The sequence below is a fragment of the Pleurodeles waltl genome, chromosome 7 (genome assembly GCF_031143425.1).
Source record: "Pleurodeles waltl isolate 20211129_DDA chromosome 7, aPleWal1.hap1.20221129, whole genome shotgun sequence".
NCBI lineage: Eukaryota > Metazoa > Chordata > Amphibia > Caudata > Salamandridae > Pleurodeles > Pleurodeles waltl.
Window position 1 is genome coordinate 8,145,339 of NC_090446.1, and position 23,482 is coordinate 8,168,820.

Genomic DNA, 23,482 nt, shown 5'->3' on the forward strand with positions numbered 1-23,482 from the left:
GAACACTAAATACCTACATCAAATCAGACCACTTTCACATGGTCACATTACAAGACGTAATCCCACTGCTCAAACAGCAAGACTACATGACAACATTAGACCTAAAGGATGCGTATTTCCACATACCGATACATCCTTCCCACAGGAAATACCTAAGGTTCGTATTCAAAGGAATACATTACCAATTCAAAGTGTTGCCATTCGGAATAACAACTGCGCCAAGAGTCTTTACAAAATGCCTGGCAGTAGTAGCTGCACATATCAGAAGGCAGCAGATACACGTGTTCCCTTACTTAGACGACTGGTTAATCAAGACCAACACGCTAACAAGGTGTTCACGTCACACAAAGTATGTCATACAGACAGACCCTTCACAAGCTGGGTTTCTCCATCAACTATGCAAAGTCACACCTTTTGCCGTGTCAAACACAGCAATACTTAGGAGCGACAATCAACACAACAGAAGGGATAGCCACTCCAAGTCCACAAAGGGTTCAAACATTTCACAAGGTGATACAGGCCATGTATCCAACACAAAAGATACAAGCAAAAATTGTATTAAAACTCCTAGACATGATGTCTTCATGCATAGCCATTGTCCCAAACGCAAGATTGCACATGCGGCCCTTACAACAATGCCTAGCATCACAATGGTCACATGCACAGGGTCAACTTCTAGATCTGGTGTTGATAGACCGCCAAACATACATCTCGCTTCTATGGTGGAACAATACAAATTTAAACAAAGGGCGGCCTTTCCAAGACCCAGTGCCACAATACGTCATAACAACGGATGCTTCCATGACAGGGTGGGGAGCACACCTCAATCAACACAGCATCCAAGGACAATGGGACATACATCAAAGGAAGTTTCACATAAATCACTTAGAACTGTTAGCAGTATTTCTAGCGTTGAAAGCATTTCAACCCATGATAACCCACAAATACATTCTTGTCAAAACAGACAACATGACAACAATGTATTATTTAAACAAACGGGGGGACACACTCGACACAGTTGTGTCTCCTAACACAAAAAATATGGCATTGGGCAATTCACAACCACATTCGCCTAATAGCACAATTTATTCCAGGGATCCAGAACCAGCTAGCAGACAATCTCTCTCGGGATCACCAACAAGTCCACGAATGGGAAATTCACCCCCAAATACTGAACACTTACTTTCAAATTTGGGGAACACCTCAAATAGATCTATTTGCAACAAAAGAAAACGCAAAATGCCAGAACTTCGCATCCAGGTACCCACACCATCAATCCCAAGGCAATGCTCTATGGATGAATTGGTCAGGGATATTTGCGTACGCTTTTCCCCCTCTCCCTCTCGTCCATATCTAGTAAACAGATTGAGTCAAAACAAACTCAAACTCATACTAATAGCACCAACATGGGCAAGACAACCTTGGTATACAACACTACTAGACCTGTCAGTAGTACCTCATGTCAAGCTACCCAACAGACCAGATCTGTTAACACAACACAAACAACAGATCAGGCATCCAAACCCAGCATCGCTGAATCTAGCAATTTGGCTCCTGAAATCGTAGAATTTGGACACTTAGACCTCACACAAGAGTGTATGGAGGTCATAAAACAACCTAGAAAACCTTCCACTAGACACTGCTATGCAAATAAATGGAAAAGATTTGTTTGTTACTGCCATAATAATCAAATTCAACCATTGCACGCATCTCCAAAACATGTAGTAGGATATTTACTACATTTGCAAAAATCAAATCTAGCTTTCTCTTCCATAAAGATACATCTCACCGCAATATCTGCTTACCTGCAGATTACTCATTCAACTTCCCTATTTAGAATACCTGTCATTAAAGCGTTTATGGAAGGCCTAAAGAGAATTATACCACCAAGGACACCACCTGTTCCTTCATGGAACCTCAACATTGTCTTAACAAGGCTCATGGGTCCACCTTTCGAACCCATGCATTCTTGTGAAATGCAATACTTAACGTGGAAAGTTGCATTTCTCATTGCCATCACATCTCTAAGAAGAGTGAGTGAGATTCAGGCATTTACCATACAAGAACCATTTATTCAAATACACAAGAATAAGGTAGTTCTAAGAACAAATCCAAAATTCTTACCAAAGGTTATCTCACCGTTCCACTTAAATCAAACAGTAGAATTACCAGTGTTCTTCCCACAGCCAGATTCGGTAGCTGAAAGAGCACTACATACATTAGACATCAAGAGAGCACTAATGTACTACATTGACAGAACAAAACTAATTAGGAAGACAAAACAACTATTTATTGCCTTTCAAAAACCTCATACAGGAAATCCAATTTCAAAACAAGGTATTGCTAGATGGATAGTTAGGTGCATTCAAACCTGCTATCTAAAAGCAAAGAGAGAGCTGCCTATTACACCAAAGGCACACTCAACCAGAAAGAAAGGTGCTACCATGGCCTTTCTAGGAAATATTCCATTGAACGAAATATGTATGGCAGCAACATGGTCTATGCCTCTTACATTTACTAAACACTACTGTGTAGATGTGTTATCTGCACAACAAGCCACAGTAGGTCAAGCTGTACTAAGAACTTTATTTCAAACTACTTCAACTCCTACAGGCTGAACCACCGCTTTTGGGGAGATAACTGCTTACTAGTCTATGCACAGCATGCGTATCTACAGCGACAGATGCCATCGAACTGAAAATGTCACTTACCCAGTGTACATCTGTTCGTGGCATGAGTCGCTGCAGATTCACATGCGCCCACCCGCCTCCCCGGGAGCCTGTTAGAAGTAGATCTTGAACATTTGTACATTTGTAAATATATTACTTTAAACCAGTGGTTCCCAATCTGTGCGCCGCGGCTCGCTGGTGCGCCATCAAAACTAGCCAGGGGCGCCGCACACAGTTTGGGAACCACTGAGCTATTTATAGCCCTTGGGCCAGTTCGTACAAAATAAAACTACTCAGTTGTAGCAGCTCTTTTTTAATTTTGTCCTTGAGCGCCCTCTGGTGGTTAAACACAACTAAAGGGATTCTACATTTCACAATATTTAAACAGTTATGTTATAACTACATAAAAATTAGACCTGCCCATTTTACTAGGGTTACCGTCAACCAATATTTTCCCCTTACTAAAAAACCCTATGCATGCTGTAATTAAACAACTGTTACATTTTTATTTTTTACAGTTATATATAGAATTACAATACCTTCATTGGCGTCATCCCAATTCTTTTCAGGGAGAAAAATGGATGTACTCCCTAGGCCAGGCTTACATCCCCCACCCGCCAACAAAAAGTAACATAATGGGGAGCCGCAGCCAGTGGCCAATAGATCAAGGGAGCCGTGGGTCGAAAATGTTTGGGAACCACTGCTTTAAAACTTCATTTTGTACATACGGATTCATTCCATTGCATGGGCACTATTACTAGCATACACAACTCCTACCTCACCCTCTGCGGGGAAAACAATCTAAGATGGAGTCAACGCCCATGCGCAATGCAACCGAAGTGGGAGGAGTCCCTCAGTCTCGTGACTCGAAAAGACTTCTTCGAAGAAAAACAACTTGTAACACTCCGAGCCCAACACTAGACGGCGGACTGTGCACAGCATGTGAATCTGCAGCGACTAATGCCACGAACAGATGTACACTGGGTAAGTGACATTTTCCTTATATTAACTGAAGAAACTATAACTTGTGCGGTAAAGTAACTGTAGGCCACAAGTTATAGTTTCTTAACATAAGTATAACTATAAGCATAACCATAACTGCTGAATTTCTGTGGTTCTGTGTGGGTAAAAAGAAGTCAACCTGGCTATAAGGTCCCTGTAACCTTTGGTTTTCTCAATGAAAATATGAATATATATATATATATATATATATATATATATATATAAAACGCCATGGCAGCTTTAATGTGGCTAATAAAGAATTTAAAGGTCTAATAATGGAATCTTACAAGTTTTACTTTGCTTTAACAGGTCAGCCGGCTGTGTCAGTGAAGATAGCAGGAGATGAACTACAGCCTTTGACGCTTTCCCTGAACACCCAGGAAAGTGAAAGAATAGATGAACTTGGAGCAGGTCAGGCTCTCTTGTTAGAATCTTGTACTTAAGTTCTTGACCTACAGTGACCGCATGAAGAATCCCATCTCTTTGAAATAGTATGGAGTGCCTCCCGCTGTCTCTTAGGTCTCTGTGTGAGTCCCACTCCACAAAAGACGACCGCAGAGAACAGATACTGCCACAGTCAGCTTTCAGAATTTAAGCTAGCCTTGATCTTTAAGGGAAAGCTTGCTTGAGGCAGAGCACAACAATGCATCAGCAGAACTAAGGGCTCTTGTACCTGTATTCCATAGTGCTAGCGAGCATTTTAGGTGTTTCTGTCTTAGGCTTCTGCATCATGAGATCTTGGTTGATAGTCATATACCGAGTAGTGGCATCTACCTTTTTATTTATTTATTTATTTTTAGGGAAAAAAGAAAATGTACAAATAGAAAATGTTTTTCAAGGTGGAATTTTGCGACTCGCAATTCTGAGTGTCCATTTGTCCCTTTAATTCATGGGTTTATAAATTCTGGACCTGAGAATTCCATGCCTGCCAACACCGGGTCTGATTTCAATGGGTATGGAGAGGCACCTGGTCAGTCCACTACAGTGGGCAGGAGCTCTGGGCTGGAGCATGCTCAGTCCCACCCTAGTCCCAGGAGTACTGTGAGGGGAGAATACTATGTCCCCAACTCAGCAGTTTTGGTTCCGGGCCCACCCTTACGCTTCACCCCAGCAGCATGGTCAGGGCGAGGATGCACCCAGCCGTATGGGGAGCCCCAGACGAGGTGGTCTAGGGCATAGAGAGGACCCACCTGCCTTCAACTCCCCCTCCTCCTTCACCTATGAAACACAGACCGCCTTGGCTGCTTGTAGTGCTTAAGATGCAAGTCTCCTCACCCGCCAGGAGGCAGTTACAGCACCAGGCTGAGATCTGTGTCCAGGGTTGCATGCCCACTCCCCTTGGCAGTGCCCGGGCTGTAGTCTCTCCACTTCCCCCGGCACATAGTGCACAGCCCCCATGCAGTGCCCAGGCTTCATCGACACCACTTTCCCCACTTAAAACACAACAGAGGGGAACATACCATCCAACAACAACCCCCCACCCAGTCAGACCCATCCCTAAACCTACTGCAGTTCCTCTCCTAAAGGCAGGATAGTCCCAGGCATTGTCATAACCCGAGGCTGTGTGCATCGTTCGATTCCCCCCCTCTCCCCACCAGTCCAGCTGAGATGACCTCAGGGGGAGCAGACAATGCTCTTACTGTCCTCCTGTTGGTACCTGCACATCCCCCGCCATCAGCTTTCCTGCTGGTATTATCTGCTTGCACTGAGCCAACGGAAAACCCCCGTGGGCTCAATCCCCACAACCGGGGACAAACAGACAGCAGAGGACCTGCCATTCCCATATCTGTGCTCTTATTCTCCATTCACCATGCACAGCGTTGTCATCACTGATGGTATTAAGATGTGATTAATGAAGTTATTAAAGATGTCATAGAACATGTCATGAGTGATGTCATATGTGAGATCATAAGCAGTGCATGGGGCGGCCGCAGGTTATAGTTTCTTCAGTTAAATATAACGGGTTCATTTCAGTGCTTTTTGAGGTTAAAATATTACGTTTTAACTGACTTTTCACCTAATTATAAAGTCACTGTAACCTTTGGTTTTGTCAGTGATTTCCTAAGTTTTTTTTTTAATGGGGAGTAATATTTTATTACCATTCCTTCCTATATACCAACCCTAATCTGCAGGCCCTGCAAACACCGCCTCCCTGCCCCCCGACCCCTGTGCCAACACCCAAGGTCCCCAGACAACCCAAGGCCCCGCTATTTTTTGTTGTTGTGAATTTTCACAGTGGGTGTGTGATGTGTTGGGATAGTACCACAGCACCGCAAAAAAATATTTTTGATTTGACCTGAGGGGGTCCTTCTGTCACCCACTTCCTCACGAGGCTTAGGGGATCAGGGTACCCCTTCCCTGCACCCTTCTTCCTTATTTTGTTACATGTAGCAGCAGCCACAACAAAGTCTTCAGATTGCGGCCAGCCAATCAGAATGCGTGTTTTGAGCCTGCGTGCGGTGCTGCAGCATTTTGGGGTAGTACGATGCAGGTACAGCCTCGCTATGTATACATAATCTTTCAACCTTAATTTCTCACAAATTATCACAGCTCATAACAAAAAGCACACTTTCTGGATCAGTAGGTTTCTGCCAGATTGTGTGTAATAGCGCTCAGCAGTTATTGCTGTATCGCCGTTCAATTTTCCTAGGAAAGATTGCATAGGGTAAATGTGTTTTGGGACCTCCTCCCTTTTTCTCTACCTTTGCTTGTCAGATCACCCTGAAACTATCCAGGAAGGACTTGAGTTGTCTTAATCTCTTTTGTGGAAAGTTTTATTAAGATTCGTCAAATGGCACCAAAGTTAATAGCAAACTATAAAATAAATTTCCTATGGATTCTGGGTTCTAACTATTGCTACACAGTGGTGATTTCCATTGTCCTTCGGTGTGAAGTCATGTACATTAAACCTATAATTATCTAGAAAAACTAAGCTTGTCAGTATTCGGTCATCAATATTTTAAAAGTCGATATTCGGGTGTCAAACCTCAGTGATATGACAAAAGAAGTTTGAGGGATCAGTATGGTTGCCAGTACCCTAAGCTGGCCATGGGAACTGTGTCTCATTGGATATACACTTTAGTCTCTCCATCATAGGAAATAAGTTCAGTAGGGAAACGTAAAGAGGAGCGCGTCCATTGTTGTATTGTTCCAGCCAGGTTAAGATAGTTTGATCATGCTGGAGCTGTCAAAGCATGTCCGAACTGTATGTAAAAAAACAACAAAAACAACAACAAAAAACCAGTTGAAGTGTGCTTTTTGTCATGGTGGGTTTAGGGAAGGGATCAAAAATCACCTCTAGACCAAAACTTCTGTTTGAAAGAACAATAAATGACATTAAATGACAGGAATAGCAGCATGCAAAGCATATGAACATACCGCCCTACGCACTACAAATCAACAGTTAGAACCAAGGACCAGTTCCCAGTCTGTTTTGTTGAAGACCATGTGATGTAATGTGGAGAATGGAATTCTGCTGCCTCTGTGATCACATGTGGATGTTTCTATAATTCAGGGCTTGAGACAGCTGCAGCAGTAGCACCGGTCAAAATTAAAGAAGAGGACGAGCCCCTTCCTGTAACTTATCCATACTCTGAGGACACACAACACAATCACTGCCCCACAAGTGAGTGAATATCTTTTAATTCTGGTGATAATGTATCTCTGCTGACTTACCACAGATTAGAATGTGTCTTTCACCTTCCAGTGCTGTCCAGTCTTTGGGAAAATATGACCGTCTCGATCCTCCCTTCACCCCATCTTAGCATTGTCTCCCACCCCTCATCTTTCGCTCTGTAACCCACAGCCAGCTCTACCAGCCCTTCGCGAGGTCTTTGCACTTTCCCACGGGTGCACCTTTTGCAAGTGTTATATGGTGGAACTCCTGCTGTGTGGAGATGGACTTGACATTTCAAATTGTTGAACAATTGTAAATGTAAAACATTCATAAATGAGCATTCTTTTGAGACATTCAATGTTTTTACCTATTTGCACGTGGGCTGCAAATATCAGTGCCCCCGTTGATGAGGGTTACTGAGACCAGTTGAATTATCAGCTCTCCTGGCTCTGCGTGCTGCTGCTGCTCTCTTGTCTTCTTCTCCTGGTGACTCGTCTTCTCTTCAGGAAGTAGATGACGCAGTGCATTCTGCTTCATGTCATTACTCTATTAACCCTAAGAACTAAGGGATAAGTATTGATAGTATGGATTATCTGGACACTGGAATAATCAGATGTGCCTAGTGATGTAAATATCTGAGTCCTGCAGCAGGTTCTTCCTCTCTCACACGCCAGGTCTCCGAGTCCTGCAGGTTGCTGTTCCCTCCACTTTAAGAGTTGTATTTTATACTTGTGTTTCAGAATGAGTGACGTTATGTAGAAAATCGACAGAGTTTATGGCTGCTCAGACAAGATGTTCACATTTGGATGTTTTTGTTCAATCAGGCCTTGAGATGTCCGCTGCACTGATATCAGTCATCATTAAAGATGAGGAAGAGCCCCATTTGACAGCTTATGAAGACCTCGAGGACACAAATTACCTTCATCCACCCACAGGTGAGTTACACTCTCTACAGTTGTGTTTTGTGGCACCAGGAGGACCACAGAGTTTGCTGTCGGACCCTGAATATCCGCGTTTGGTAGTTACACTGCTGAGGGTCCAATAGATGGATGCTAACAATCTGTTCCCTAATAAACCTGTTGCAGTTCATTAGATTACCAGTTCACAGGTAACAAGCCAACCACAGAGGACCACAGGACCATATATTTTTTTGTGTTACTCTTTCTCACCTCAGAGTGTAGCTTGGCTGTACGATAATACGGAGTAATTGGAGATCAGAGTTGTTTCTCCTCTCTCCATCTGCGTTGAAACAGTAGGGAAGTGCCTATTTATTGTAACCCATTCTGTACCAGTTCAATGCACAGTAGCACTGCTGGTTAATCACATGACGTAAACATGCACGTACCACTCAGTGCAGAGGCGGAAGCTTGGTACAGGGAGCTAGAGAGTGTATCATTCTCACACCTGCCTTGTGCATGTGTAATTTCATTTCTGCAAATGGCATCATTGTTTTGTCTTTGGCTGGACCTGTGGGATCCAAGGCTGCACCAGGGGGAAGAACAAAAAAGATGGACCTTCTGTGTGTACTGTTGGTTCCGCTGATGCATCAAGATTTCCCACAGCCGAAAAAGCAGTTCAGCCCGTCACAGCGATTGGATGCCTTGTGAGTGATGGCAATTTGCTTCTGGACATCTGCCCACAAGTCATCTACTTCAGGGATGGAAGTCAGGCTCTGCTTTTGTTTCTGCTTTCATTTCATGATTTTTAAGAAAAAAATTCAGGGAGGTCCTTTTTTTACATTTGTGTTCCAAATATATGTTCTACACATTTAGTTGGTGTCACATTTACTTTTTATTACTTTTACAAAACAAATAGGCTTGCCAGGGTTGGACGTATAGCTTTGCTTGTGGTCATTTTCAAATTTGCCTGAGGTTTACCCCATATGTCAGGATTAACAGCATTTAGTCGCTTGCAACAGAATCATGTCACAGGTTGCCCTTTCCCTTCTGCCAAGAGTGAAATGGAATATGCAGAGCTAGAATGTTGCCATGAGTGTTCCCATATAGCAAAAGGTATCTCTGGTATGCACAAGAAACCATTGTGCCAAGGGTGCCCTCACTTATGGCAAGAATCCCTGCATTGGGCCTTGCCTGCCCTCCACCATAAGCCAGGAATGAACTTCAGCATGCCTGTGCCTGCAGCACGTTCACAAGTATACAAGACATACACACATGCACACACTCAGGGCCTGATTACGACCCTAGTGTCCCAAATGTGATGGATATCCCGCCCGCCGTATTACAAGTTCCATTATATCCTATGGAACTTGTAACATGGTGGACGGGATATCCGTCACATTTGGGACGGAATAATCCCCTCCGCCAGCGTCATAATCAGGCCCTCAGTCTCTTTGTGTTGTGTTAGAAAAGCTTGCTTTGTTGCTGCCCCTAATATACTTCGATTGCCTACTAGTAAAGCATGGGAAAATATTTTCTTTATACACTTTTAAAAAGTCAACATCAGTGGCATGATTTGAATGAAACAGTTCACCTCGGTGGGATGACCATATTTTATATTTCGTTTTGCACGCTCAAGAAGCAATACTGTTACTTGGAATGGACCACTTAGTAAAATTTAAAAAAATCCTCTCAGTCATCTTATTTTATTCTTAGCTTTTTAGTCATGGCAACTTGGATTTTTTTGTCCCTACCTACAATTTAAAAAACAAAAAAAAATACTACAAGCTCCAGAAAGCAGCATGGTGCATGGAAATGTTTAAAAATGTTGAGTTTCTGTGAATTTTCAGCTTTTACTTTTGGCAGCAATTAAATGTTAGTGGGTGACGTGGTGAAAAGGTGGAGCTGGCCTTCATGAGAGCATTAGAAACTCAGTGCTAATGGGCAGAAGTTCACACTCAGTTACTGCCCATCACAGCGAGAGGCCCCACGGGCTGTGGGCTCCAGCTCATAGCACAACTTGCAAACCCCAACCCCTGTGGTCACGCTGTGCGGCAGCATCAGCTGGAAATGAACACACCTGAACAGAGAAGATGAAATAAAGCACTGCTTCTAGTGCTTCGTAGCCTAGGCAGACGCAGGTTTGGGGTGCTTTCACCCGCCCCTCAGCTGATTTATTGCTGCCCCAGTGTCCAACAGAAGTTGACACTCCTGGTTAGTAATGTTAGATGCAGAAATAAGGGAGAGCTGAACAGGAAATTGATGATAGACGAGGCTGAAGAGTCAGTAGGGACTTACGAATAAAAGTTATTCTAGCTTACATGTCAACATTTTTTAATTCTGTTAAGGGCACAAATGATCCTTTCTTACTTTACTGCAAATGAACAGAATCCAATGAAAACATTTTTAATACACAACTGTTTCTCCTGTTAACCCCAGGAAATAAGTCATTAACTTTCCACCAGTCACCAGGCAGTTTCCCTTCAAATGCACAAGACACCATCTTGCTGCCTCTTTTTTTGCGACAATTAACATTCCATAACAATGTTAATGTCTCAGACCCTCATTACGTGTCTGGCGGTCCTAGGACCGCCAGACTCATGGTGGCGGTGGTCCGACAGCCTCAGTATGACCGTGGTGGAAGCGCCAAGGTCCGACCGCCAACACTGCCACTTTTTGACCGGTTGATGGCCTGGCGGTGCCGGCGGTCTTAATCCGCCAGGGCAGCGCTGCAAGCAGCATTGCCCTGAGGATTACGACCCCAATGTCTGCCAGCTTTTGCACGGCAGTTACACTGCCATGCAAAGGGTGGTGGAGACGAGGGCCCCTGCACTGCCCATGCACTTGGCATGAGCGGTGCACGGGCCCCCATGAGCAGTGCCTTCGCGCCTTTCACTGCCTGAATTACAGGCTGTGAAAAGCGCGACAGGGGCTGACGCAGCCGATGCACCGCAACATTGCCGTCGGCTCGGTTACAAACTGGCATCAATGTTGTGGATAGTTTCCCGCTGGGCCAGATGGAAACTCATAATAGGGCCAGCGGGCGGAAGACCAAACTGGCGGTCTTCTGACCTAATGAGTTTGACGAGCGGAATGTGCTGCCCGCCAAACTCGTAATGAGGCCCTCTCTAATTTGGATTAAGATACCCGAATAATTCAACTGAATAACAATACAATTTAGTGGGAAGTCAAAATTTGTAATAAATATTTAGGAGAAGTGCCTTTTTAAAAGTTAGACTTTGTCTGCTTAAAACTCCAGTAGACTAATTAGCATTAGCCTGCAAGCAGATTGCCATGCCAGTGCTTCACCATAATAACATGTAAAAAACTGTGCTCAAACAGGGTTAATAGTTTAGCCTTTTTGGGCAGGAAGACCTGTGTGTGAGGTAAGTGAGATCAGCTCTCATAGGACAATTTGGGAGGGTTCAGGATATTCTGTAACATGAAAGTGACCAAGTGAGGCCTACTCATTCATAGTTGACTGTAATGGGAGATCTGACGAAGAGAAGTATTTTGTGTCCTGGGTTCTCTGTAACTAATTTGGCACCAGGCCTGTTGGAGAGTTGTAGGTGAGGAGGCAGTAGCTGCTCATTTCCCTAAAGACACATGTGGCTAGCACCCCAGCCTCCTCGGAGGACTGAAACCTTTATTCATTTTTTTGAAAGATACAAACAACGGAAACACACTCCCACCCCCTGAGGACATAGAGACAATATATGCATTATTATTGTAAATCTCATCTTCTGGTTCCTGATCGGACTGGGTGCCTGTGCAGTAGCCATTAGTACTTCCTAAGTACTGGGCACCGTTCCGGCCCTCCCCCACTGCCAGCCGCAGGGGGCATCCAGTCCATCTTGTGTCAAGACGAGCCCTGTTCCGGCTCCTCTAGTCACTCTCCGATCTCCGGAGAGCCCATATTTTTTCCCGTTTACATGGACACCCTCTCACTTGGCACACTATTTTTTCTGCCTTAATACGTCAGTCTAGGCCCTCCTCCCACTCCTGCAGCGTGGGCAGACCGGGCACCCTCTGGTGTTTCAGTATACCTCTGCGGGCTACCATCCGTGCCAAACTTCAAAGTATCGGGCATAGCGGTCTAGGGTTTTTTGCCCCAGATTCCTAGGGTGACTAACTGGTTTGTAAGCTGCACCTCATTTCCTAGCGTCCCCAAAATCCTTTCCCCCACTTTCTTCTATTAGGTCCTTAGTTTTGAGAAGTCCCAAAGGGTCTGGACTAGGGTTCCTTGCATGTGGCTGCCCCGTAGACATCGATCATGCAGTTCCCAGACCATCCAAGACGGGCGGGTCCAGGTAAAGTGGGCACTATCAGGATCTTCAACTGAATCAGTCTGAAGCACCCCCAGAACACCTGGGGTACCCACATGCCTGGCCCCAGTCGTCGTCCTCTAGCCTGAACAAAGGTTTTTCCCATTTTTCCCTCAGAGAGTCCAGCGTTGGGAAACTGTTGTTTAATAGTGTAAAATAGATTTGGGACACTGTGGCTCGTCAGGGGGGACCCCAATACCCTGCATTCCAGTGGGGATTCTTCAATCTCTGCCTGCCATGCAGGGCACCCACTAAGTAGGAATCGGAGCTGCTGGAAGAATTGGCTTCCCGAGATTTTATATTCCACTTGTAGTTCGTCAAAGGGGATTATTCTCCCATCCCTCCAGACATCCCCCAGTTGGGAAATCACCAATAAAACTCATTTCTGATGGCCCTTTTGCCCCGTAGGCCACATAACAGGTCGGAGTCCCAGAGGAGGGAGGGTCCATTATGTCGCTCTGCCTCTCCACCCAAGGTTGCGTGTTGCCCTCTTCCAAATGGTGATTACTCTCTTTGTCGAGGTGGGAAGGGGGAGACCCCCTTCTCTGTAAAGACAGCACACGTTCTCTGGGGCCATGGCGAATCGGTCTGCATTCAGCAAAGGCTTCTGCTGTGACGAGAAGGCCCAATCATTGATGGTCAGGGGCTGCGAGGCCCAATAGTGTAACTGAATGATTGAGAGGGCTGGTGTCGTGTCAGTAAGGAAAGGGGTGTTCTAGGAACCCCACCATCCCTGAGCAGCGATCTCGTCACACTATCCACCCTGCGAAAAAAGGCGTCCAGGACCGGATATGGGGTATTCTGTAGTACGTCTAAAATTTGGGGAGGTCAATAATTTTATATAGGGCTGCTCGCCCACGGGGGAGAGCGGCAACTTCCTCCATCTTTCCACATCTGGCAGTACGCTGCTATAAACTTCTCCAGGTTTTCCTGCAGGTATAAGTCACAGCTGGGCGTAACAGATACTCCTAGTTACCGGAACCTCTGGGTCACCCACCGAAAGGGACTGTCTTCTACAGGAGGAGTACCCATCCCCACAGGAAAAGCTACCAATTTGTTCCAATTGATACAAAAACCCGCATGCGGCCCAAACACCCCTAGGACTTCTAAGACCCTCTGCATCGATCGTGGGAGATCTGTGAGATAAAGAAGGTTATCATTGGCATATAATGAAACAACATCCTCCCAGTTCAGGTCCCACCGAAGGCCCCTAATTTGGGCATCCATCCTAATCCAGGATGCCAGTGGTTGGAGGGCAATGGCAAAAAGCAGCGGTGGACAGAACGTTTTTGCCATCTTTTACTTACAATGTTGCACTGTGGCAAAGTTTACACAAAGGCAAAGCGGATGTGCTGCAAAAATGGGAAGCTTTGACCCTGGAAAAAAATTTTCTCACTGGTTTGGGAGTGTCCAGGAGTTACCCCTCCCACCCACCCACCCACTGGCTAGTGAAACCTACAAAAATGCCATCCAGAGCTCATCAAAATGTTTCCTAGAAATGCTGAAGGGCCGGAGAGAACTGGACCTACTCTCTGTGACCTATTTGGAACTTAATGGGCAGGCCCTGCTCCCCTTGTACCCAGGATTCCAAGGGCCAGCTTGCTGACCTTCTTTGTTGCAACAGGGAGGCCAAGCTGCAAGAGGCCTTTTTCCTTAAGTAACAAATTGACAATAATAAGTGGACCTGGAATGAACCCTGATGTTGGCCTTTCCTTGGAGGAGTCTTGGCTCCTAAGTGTTGCACCTTGAGGTCCTGGTAGCCTTCGAAGCAATCAAGAAGTGCTGTTCCACAAACTCTGAAAAGTTGGGACTTAGAACATTTTTGGACTCCCGTGACTAGGGGGAGTGGGGTGATTTTTTTTTTTTTTTCTTTTTTTCAAATAGAAATCCAGCTTTTGGAATTTCGTTTTGAAAATGGAGAAAACATCAAAAGTTAGTAACACAGCTTCATGTTGATGGAGCCGTCTGTCAGACGTTCCGTGCATTTAAAGAAAGTCCTGTGGCAGTTACCACACATTCCAGAGCTTTTAAGTAAATTAGTTCCTCACAATATATGGAGAATGAAGGTGCAAAGGAACAGGGCCTCCTGTGCTCAGTTCTCACCATCATACATTGTTAGCAAATGCCCCTAATTTGGTGGATAGGACCTTCTGCAGGCTGACTCGTAGTAATAGGAAACCCCATCTGGCTAAAGCTCTCTCTGTGTTTTTGGCTGCTTTTTAAACAATTTTTGCTGACGAGTTAGCTGCTACTAATAAATATTTTTCAATCGGTGCCAGAACTGGGATGGGAAAAGCAATGAAAGTAACCAGCAAACACAGGAAATAAGGATTATCTTGGAAGACCAGACCCTAGCGTGACAAACTGATTGAGCACAAAGTGCAGCCGTGCCAAAAAGACAGGAACTGTGGTATTGACATTTTGTGAATTAAGATAGAGTGATGGTGGCTTGCTGTCTCTCAGGGCCCCCATCACTATATTTGCCTTCCTGTTGGTGGTCTGAGCAAAGGGAATCCTATCTTGTTTATATGCCAGAGACAGGATTTTTTTGTGAAGCCTAGTGAAAGTCCACATTAGTACATCTGCTGCATCTCAAAATAAGTCACAAACCTGTGAGTGTTCAAAGACAGTTCCTGCCTGCGTCTTGGTGTTGAGTACATCAGGCCCTAAGCTGTTAGTGAAGGGTACGCTCCGAGAATGGAAAACTTTGGGAAGTGGGGTCAGGCTGCCCCGAGGCCTGTGAATCAAAGAACGCTTGAAAGAAGTAATCTCAGAAATATTGGACCTGATTTAGATCTTGGAGAAGGGGAATACTACGTCACAAATGTGACGGAAATCCCGTCCGCCGTATTACGATTTGCATAGAGTATAATTAGATCATAATACGGTGGATGGGATATCCGTCATGTTTGTGACAGAGTATTCCCCTCCGCCAAGATCTAAATCCAGCCCATATTACACGTAGGAACAATGGCAGGCCAGATTTTTCTGATGTTGTATGATCTTCACTGAATATCTGTGGAGGGCCGGTCAGAGCACTGAAACATTTGAGCAGGCAACCTTTTGAAAGGCAAGTATAATTTCTCTGGAAGAATTTGGTATATTGAAAAACTTTGATTCCTAATCATTCAGCTTATTTGTAGAGCGCAGCTAATGACCCGTCAGGGTCTCAAGGCGTTGGGGGTAATAGGCAGTCAGTCGAAGAGCTAGGTTTGGAGGTTCTTCTTGAATTGAGGTAGTGAGGGTGATCGCCTGAGGTGTAGCGGAAGAGCATTCCGGGTCTTTGCAGCGAGGTAAGAGAAGGATCTTCCTCCAGCTGAGTTCTTGCGTATCCTTGGGGTTGTGGTGAGGGCCAGTTGGGCGGAGCGGAGGTGTCTGGTGGGCGTGTGGATGGTCAGGCTGTGATTGAGGTATGCAGGCCTTATGCAGGGGAGGGTCTTGTATGCTTGCATGAGGAGCTTGAAGGTGATTCTTTTGTTGATCGGGAGCCAGTGAAGGTCTCTCAGGTGACTGAAGATGTGGCTGCGGCAGGGGATATCCAGGATGAGTCTGGCCAAGGGGTTATGGATTCTCTGCAGTTTCCTCTGGAGTGCTTGGGTGGTGCTGGCATAGAGTGCATTGCTGTAGTCTAATTTGCTGGTGACAAGCTCCTGGGTGACTGTTCTCCTGGATTTGATCGGGATCCATTTGAAGATCTTTTGGAGGAGGCGCAGTGTGTGGAAACATGAGGATGAGACAGCGTTGACTTGGCGGTCCATTGAGAGTGGGGAGTAGAGGATGATGCTGAGGTTGCGTGCGTGGTCGATGGGTGTGTGGGGGGTTCCAATCACTGAGGGCCACCAGGAGTTGTCCCATGTGGAGGGTGTGGGACCCAGGATGAGGACCTGGGTCTTGTCGGAGTTGAGTTTCAGGCAGCTGTACTTCATCCAGGGAGCAACTGCCCTCATTACATTGTGGAAGTTGCTTTTTGCAGTTCTGGGCTTGTCAGTGAGGGAGACAATCATTTGGGTATCATCGCCGTAGGAGACAGTGTTGAGTCCATGGTTTATGATGATGATAGCGAGTGGGCCATGTAGATGTTGAAGAGGGTGGTGCTCAGGGAGGATTCCTGAGGAACTGATCTCTGTTGGTTGTGAGGTGAACGATGAGAGTCTGACTCTCTGGGTACGGCCGGTGAGGAAGGAACGGATCCACTCTAAGGCTACGCTGCGGATGCCGGCATCTTGTAGTCAGGTGCAGAGGGTATTGTGGGATACGGTGTCAAAGGCAGTGGAGAGGTCCAGTAGTATGAGGGCTGCGGTTTTGCCTCGGTCAAGGAGAGTGCGGATGTTGTCTGTTGCTGCAAAAGTGGGGTCTTGCTGCTGTGGTTGCTTCTGAAGCCTGATTGGGAAGGGTCCAAGGTGTGGTTGGTTTCAATGAATTTGGTGAGTTGGGCGTTGATAGCCTTCTCAATGACTTTGGTCGGGAAGGGGAGCAGCGAAATGGGGTTGAAGTTCTTGAGGTCCATCGAATCGGCAGATGGTTTCTTCAGCAGTGGGTTGATCTCTGCATGCTTCAAGTCTTCTGGGATGGTGGCAGACATGAAGGAGCAGTTGATGGTGCGGCATAGTTCTGAGGCGATGGTGGCGCTGGCTCGATTAAAGATGTGGTGGGGCAATGGTCCGAGGGGGCTCCAAAGTGGATGGTTTTCATGATCTTCAAGGTGTCATTGATGGAGAGAGTGGTCCAGTTGTGCAGGGTTGGCTGTGAACTGGTTCCTCTGGGTGCAGTGGTTGTGGGTGGGGCGGGAGGGTCCTGGGTGGCAAAGCTGTCGTAGATGTCTAATATCATGTGGTGGTAGAAGGTGGCGAGATTGTCGCAGAGGTTTTGGGCATGGGGGATGTCCATGGCATCCATCCTGGGTTTGGTGAATTCTATGATCACGGTGAAGAGTTCTTTGCTCTTGTGTGCGTTGGCATTGATGCGTTCTTGGATGGTCGTTTTCTTAGAGGTTCTGATGAGGTGGTAGTGTGCTGTGATGGCGGTTTTGAAGGCTGTGCGGTCGCCCAGGGTCTTGCTGCTCCTCCATCTTTTCTCGAGCTGTTTGCAGGTGCACTTGGACTCTTGGAGGGCAGGGGAGAACCAGCTGGCTTTTTTGCAGGGTTGGATGTTGAAGGGTTTCTTGAGAGGGGCCAGAATTTTGGCACAGTTGGAGATCAAGTGGTGGAGGTTGCGTGTTGGTGCGTTGGCGTCTGTGGTGGCTGGCGGTGGTGATTGGTGGAGGGTGGTGGCGAGTTGGTCTTCAGAGACCTTGTTTGAGCTCCTTTGTGTGTGGCGGGGGCGTGGAAGTGTTTGGTGGGTTTGGTGAAGGAGAAGTGGATGCAGTGGTGGTCCGTCCATTGAAGTTCGGAGCTGTGGATGACGTTGCTAGAGGAGAAGACGGAGTGCTTGCTGTTGCCGTATCACCAAATACCTCCATAGGTCAGAACTGAATTTGCACAATAAAATCAATACACAGTGATTCTTGTGCTGAGACAGTATTTCCGGACATTTACCAATTGTAGTGCTAAGTTATGACACTTTGTGCCAGAGGAATGGAAAACATGACACCTTCCGTTCATTAAAAAACCCAGCATCCTTCTATCATAGCACAGGACACCTTTGATATATTGCAACCTTCTGCTGATTCCTTTTTTTTAATCATTGCTCGTATATAATTATTAATAATGTTTATTTCATTCCACAGCACACCAATCAGAGACAGTAAATATGAAAGTGAACAAGTCCCATTCCTTCAGTCAAAGCAGGAAAAAAAATAGCAACAACTGCACAGTAAAAAGGCACCAACAAATCTACAAAATTCGAAGAGCCTTTGTCTGCGGTGAGTGTGAGAAAAGGTTTTTTAATGAGGAACAGCTTGCAGTTCATCAAAAAAAACACACAGGGCTGAGACGCTTTTCCTGCAGTGAGTGTGAAAAGAGCTTTCATGAAAGGAGAAACCTTCACCGTCACGAAAGAAGACACAAAGGAGAGAGGCTCTTTCCTTGCACAGAGTGTGGGAAGAGCTTTACTGAAAAGACAAATCTTCTACAGCACCAAAGAATACACACAGGAGTGAAGCCTTTTAAGTGCAGTGAGTGTGAGAAGAGTTTCAATCAAAAGTCAAATCTTTTACAACATCAAAGCATACACACAGGAGTGAGACCCTTTCATTGCACCGGGTGTGAAAAAAGCTTTGGTTACAAGTCACATCTATTAAAACACCAACAAATGCACACGGGTGAGAAACCTTTTCAGTGCACACAGTGTGAGAAAAGATTTACTCGAAAGGAAACCCTTCAAACTCATCAAAGAATCCATGCTGGTGTGAAGCCTTTTCAATGCACACATTGTGAGAAGTGTTTCACTGAAAAGAAAAATCTTTTAACTCACATAAGAACACATACTGGAGAGAAACCCTTTCACTGCCCAATGTGTGAGAAAAGCTTTACTAAAAAGTCATTCCTTCTACGGCATTTGAGCGTCCACAAGATTGAAATAATTACTGTAAGCTGAGGGGCAGATTTATTCACACTTTGCACCTGGTTTGCATTACAAAAGTGAAACAAACTGGCGTAAAGCTTTGGTTTGGGATTTAGGCTTTGCTCTGCACAGTAACACTAAAACAATTATTTCCATAAAAGAGCGTCCCATGGCCATTTCTTTGCAAGCATCCATGAGTTCTGACACAAATCCCTGTCTACTAATATCTGTCGACAAAGATTTTCTTCTTAAGGCACATGTAACATTGGAGAAGAGTTTTAATTTACCAAAACTTTTCCAACTTTGCATGTGTACTGCACTGTGCAGCGCAAACATAAGTGGGAAACGTTTGTTAGTCTTAGTATATTTTTGTACTGAAGGACTAACCTTCCAGTACAACACCTATGATAGATAGCACGCCTAACTTTTGCACCGTGGTACTCATCTGTGTCAGTGGCGCTAGGGAGCGAGTTTTGCACCAGTGTTAGGTATGAGAGCAGGAGCATCTTTGTAAATATCATGCTTCCGACTTCTATCCCATACATGCAAAACACCAACTGTAGCTGCTGTGCTGCCTTTTAGTAAATGTGACTCAGAGTGTTAAAAACATCTAAGATGCAATATGCCTGGTGCATACGTAAAGGAGCAAGCTCTTCCCAGAGTGAAAGAGTTTTGGAGTGAAATAACCCTAATTATCCACACTGAGACAACACTATTGGCCTACCCAAGGAAGAGGGCTACTCACAATACACTTGTATGCAAAACCACCATTTCCTTCTACTTTCAACAGATTGCACACAGGGATCAGGTGAAAATGAAATACACAGGTTCCTTAACAATGGTGGGGCAAAGTGATTTTTGCACTATTTTAACTGTACAAGCAGGAACAAATTGAGGAAACATTTGTAGTAGTACTTGCTTTGGCTGTAGTGAAAAGTTTTAGTTTGGAACCGATTTTTGCCAGAACTTCAGCCTTTGGTACTAGGGAACCAGGTTCGAGTCCCAGTGTCAGGTCAACATCTTGTGAGCCTGGGCAAGTCACTTAATCTCCCACAAGAAATAAAAAAATAATTTACTCTGCCCTCGTGTTATGTAACTTTTTGCTCAAGTAAAATGCTTAGGCCAACTTTCCACAGTATGACCTTCTGCACACCCAGCTCACAACCAAAAACTCTAATCGACTCCACGCTGTTTCATTCCAAGAAATAAAATATACTTCAATGCCCTAAAGAACAAACTATAGAAAATCTTTCCATCTGTTATCTGCCATATTTCATGTGATGATATCTTCTATTCCCCTACTGTTAGCGTCACCATGCCTAGCTGCAAACAAATAAAAATAATAATCTGTTTGACTGACAGTCTAAAAATAAATTGCATCCTGCTGTGGTGAATGTGAACCAATTGGCCAAAAACATAAAAATGCAGTGAAACTATTTTCCAAAAATATAAAAATCCAGACTTTATTATATCAATCATGATGAAATACACAAAGTATTACCAAGCCAAAAAAAGGCTAATTCTGAAAGACAGTACTGAAAACTGAACAGCCACTGAGAACTTTTCATGTTAGTGCGAAGCTTCTTCAATCTACACAGCACAATATCTGCAATCCCACAAACCCAGGAACTGCACAACTCCTTTGCAATTTTCATAAAGAATGATCAGAATAGCAGGGCTCTATAATAAGCAGTTCTCAGAATAACAGGGGTCCATCAAGACCAGTGTTTTGCACATTTACTAGAGTACCACCTGTCCATAAGGCAAGACCAGTGAATTCAACCTTACCAGTCAAATCTTATACAAGACACAGTGCTTCCCCTCATAGGAGACCCCAGCCTTAAAGATTCTGGCTAACCACGCCTTGCCACTAGTGGAGCTCTTAAAGCAGAATATCTAGAGTAGAGTTTCTAGGCTAACAGGTCAACCACAATGAGTATGAGGTGACACAGGAGAATGGATAAGAACATTCCTTCTGAATTAGCAGTCCCCAGGTAAAAGGTCAGATCCAGTAGTTCTAGATAAGGAAGCCTCACTCACAAAATGTTGCAGGCTTCATCATAGGATTCCTCACCCCACCCGCTAAGATTGTTCTACCAGGGAGGACTCAACCTCATGAGTATGAGGAAGTTCTTGATAAATTATAACTTCTGGATAATTATAGGGATCCAGATAAAAATACCTTAGGAACACCCATAGGATACCACTTTTTTTATCAGGTACCCTAGATATGGTTAACAAACCTACAGAAGATATCTATGGGTCCTATACCCCATACATCTGTTAGTCTGCTAAAGGGAGTGCTACTCTTGCATACTCATGAGGTTGAGACCGCCCTATGATGAAGCACTCCGCATTACGTGGGTGAGGCTTCCTTATCCAGGATGAATCTCAATGTTGAAATTGCCACCAACCAAATTGAATTCTCATAATTTGCAGACCCAGATTTAAGCCAGAGCATGGAAGTATGATTGCTTGCTCAGAATTGTTTAATCTACTAGATCTCTTGCTCTTTTCAATCTTATAACACACAGTACTTTGCTCCACGTCACCATATAGTAGTTGAGTCAATATTGGAGGAACAATCCTACATCTGAAATACATATTACTGGAGGCTTGTGCTCTGCTCCTGAAGTATTAAGAGTCCACCCTCCTTCCCCAGCTCCTAGCATTAGAGGTCCACTGCTTATTATTATATCATCTGCATTTTATTTCAGTTCACAGTGATCCTGTAGAGTGATTCACCCAGCCAACATGTTTGTTTCACTCACTTGGAAATTACCAAACCATACCAAAACCTTTTTTTAAATAGTATCCACAAACATTACCTGGACACGTGATCCCAACCCTCTATAAAATGTAACTAAAATTGTATTCTTGATTATAGTTGAAATTCACGTACTTATTGCCACTGAAAGATGCAAGTTACTCTGCTGTTAATTGTGATCCTGAAGACAGACACCATATTTAAGTTCTGTTCATTTTTTTGTACCTCTTTAGCTCAGTATTTATAATATGGTTTAAAAATAACAACGTTATTCATAATGGTTTACATTTCCAAAAGGACAAAAAGGGGAAGTACAGGAAGTGTATGTCTTTTATGTATACTGATATTATAATCAATTACTGACAATTCTATTATTTTCAAAAGTAATAAATACAATCTTAACAATTGTTTATGAATGAAACACCGATTTCCTCAAACAAAGTCAATCCTTAAAAGTATCTAGTAGTCAGACCTTGTTTCATTTAGACAAACAATCAAATCAGATGAACCAGCTGGATAAAAAGAGTCAACGTATATGCACCATTTTTCTCCATATATAAAATGAAAACGGATCTTAAACATTTTTAGAAAACAGAGCGTACAAGTAGGGAAGTTGCAGATCCTGCAGTGTAAAGAAGATTATCACAGGAAGGTCTTGAAAGTAGGAAAACGTGTAGATAAAACACTATGGGCCAGATGTATGAAAATGCATTCGCAGACCATGTAGGAAAGTACCATCTTGCCTGGCATGTTACCCCCATTTTTCACTGTATATATGTTGTTTTAGTTGTATGTGTCACTGGGACCCTGGTAACCCAGGGCCCCAGTGCTCATAAGTGTGCCTGAATGTGTTACCTGTGTAGTGACTAACTGTCTCACTGAGGCTCTGCTAATCAGAACCTCAGTGGTTATGCTCTCTCATTTCTTTCCAAATTGTCACTGACAGGCTAGTGACCATTTTTACCAATTTACATTGGCTTACTGGAACACCCTTATAATTCCCTAGTATATGGTACTGAGGTACCCAAGGTATTGGGGTTCCAGGAGATCCCTATGGGCTGCAGCATTTCTTTTGCCACCCATAGGGAGCTCTGACAATTCTTACACAGGCCTGCCACTGCATCCTGAGTGAAATAACGTCCACGTTATTTCACAGCCATTTTACACTGCACTTAAGTAACTTATAAGTCACCTATATGTCTAACTTTTACCTGGTAAAGGTTAGGTGCAAAGTTACTTAGTGTGAGGGCACCCTGGCACTAGCCAAGGTGCCCCCACATTGTTCAGAGCCAATTCACTGAACTTTGTGAGTGCGGGGACACCATTACACGCGTGCACTACATATAGGTCACTACCTATATGTAGCTTCACCATGGTAACTCCGAATATGGCCATGTAACATGTCTATGATCATGGAATTGCCCCCTCTATGCCATCCTGGCATTGTTGGTACAATTCCATGATCCCAGTGGTCTGTAGCACAGACCCTGGTACGGCCAGACTGCCCTTCCTGGGGTTTCACTGCAGCTGCTGCTGCTGCCAACCCCTCAGACAGGCAGCTGCCCTCCTGGGGTCCAGCCAGGCCAGGCCCAGGATGGCAGAACAAAGAACTTCCTCTGAGAGAGGGTGTGACACCCTCTCCCTTTGGAAAATGGTGTGAAGGCAGGGGAGGAGTAGCCTCCCCCAGCCTCTGGAAATGCTTTGTT

General features: G+C 44.7%; 1 protein-coding gene across 2 annotated transcripts in view; it reads left to right on the plus strand.

Annotated features, from left to right (window-relative positions):
* The window catches only part of LOC138303511 (uncharacterized), an 81,501-nt gene extending 61,412 nt beyond the window's left edge, over positions 1-20,089 (plus strand). For both annotated transcript variants that reach the window (XM_069242693.1, XM_069242694.1), the window contains exons 4-7: positions 3,981-4,082; positions 7,186-7,296; positions 8,112-8,222; positions 18,234-20,089. In XM_069242693.1, coding sequence (XP_069098794.1) covers positions 3,981-4,082; positions 7,186-7,296; positions 8,112-8,222; positions 18,234-19,042 — 1,133 coding nt within the window. In that variant the 3' untranslated portion in view covers positions 19,043-20,089. The remainder of the gene's footprint in view (positions 1-3,980; positions 4,083-7,185; positions 7,297-8,111; positions 8,223-18,233) is intronic.
* The last annotated feature ends 3,393 nt before the right edge of the window (positions 20,090-23,482 follow it).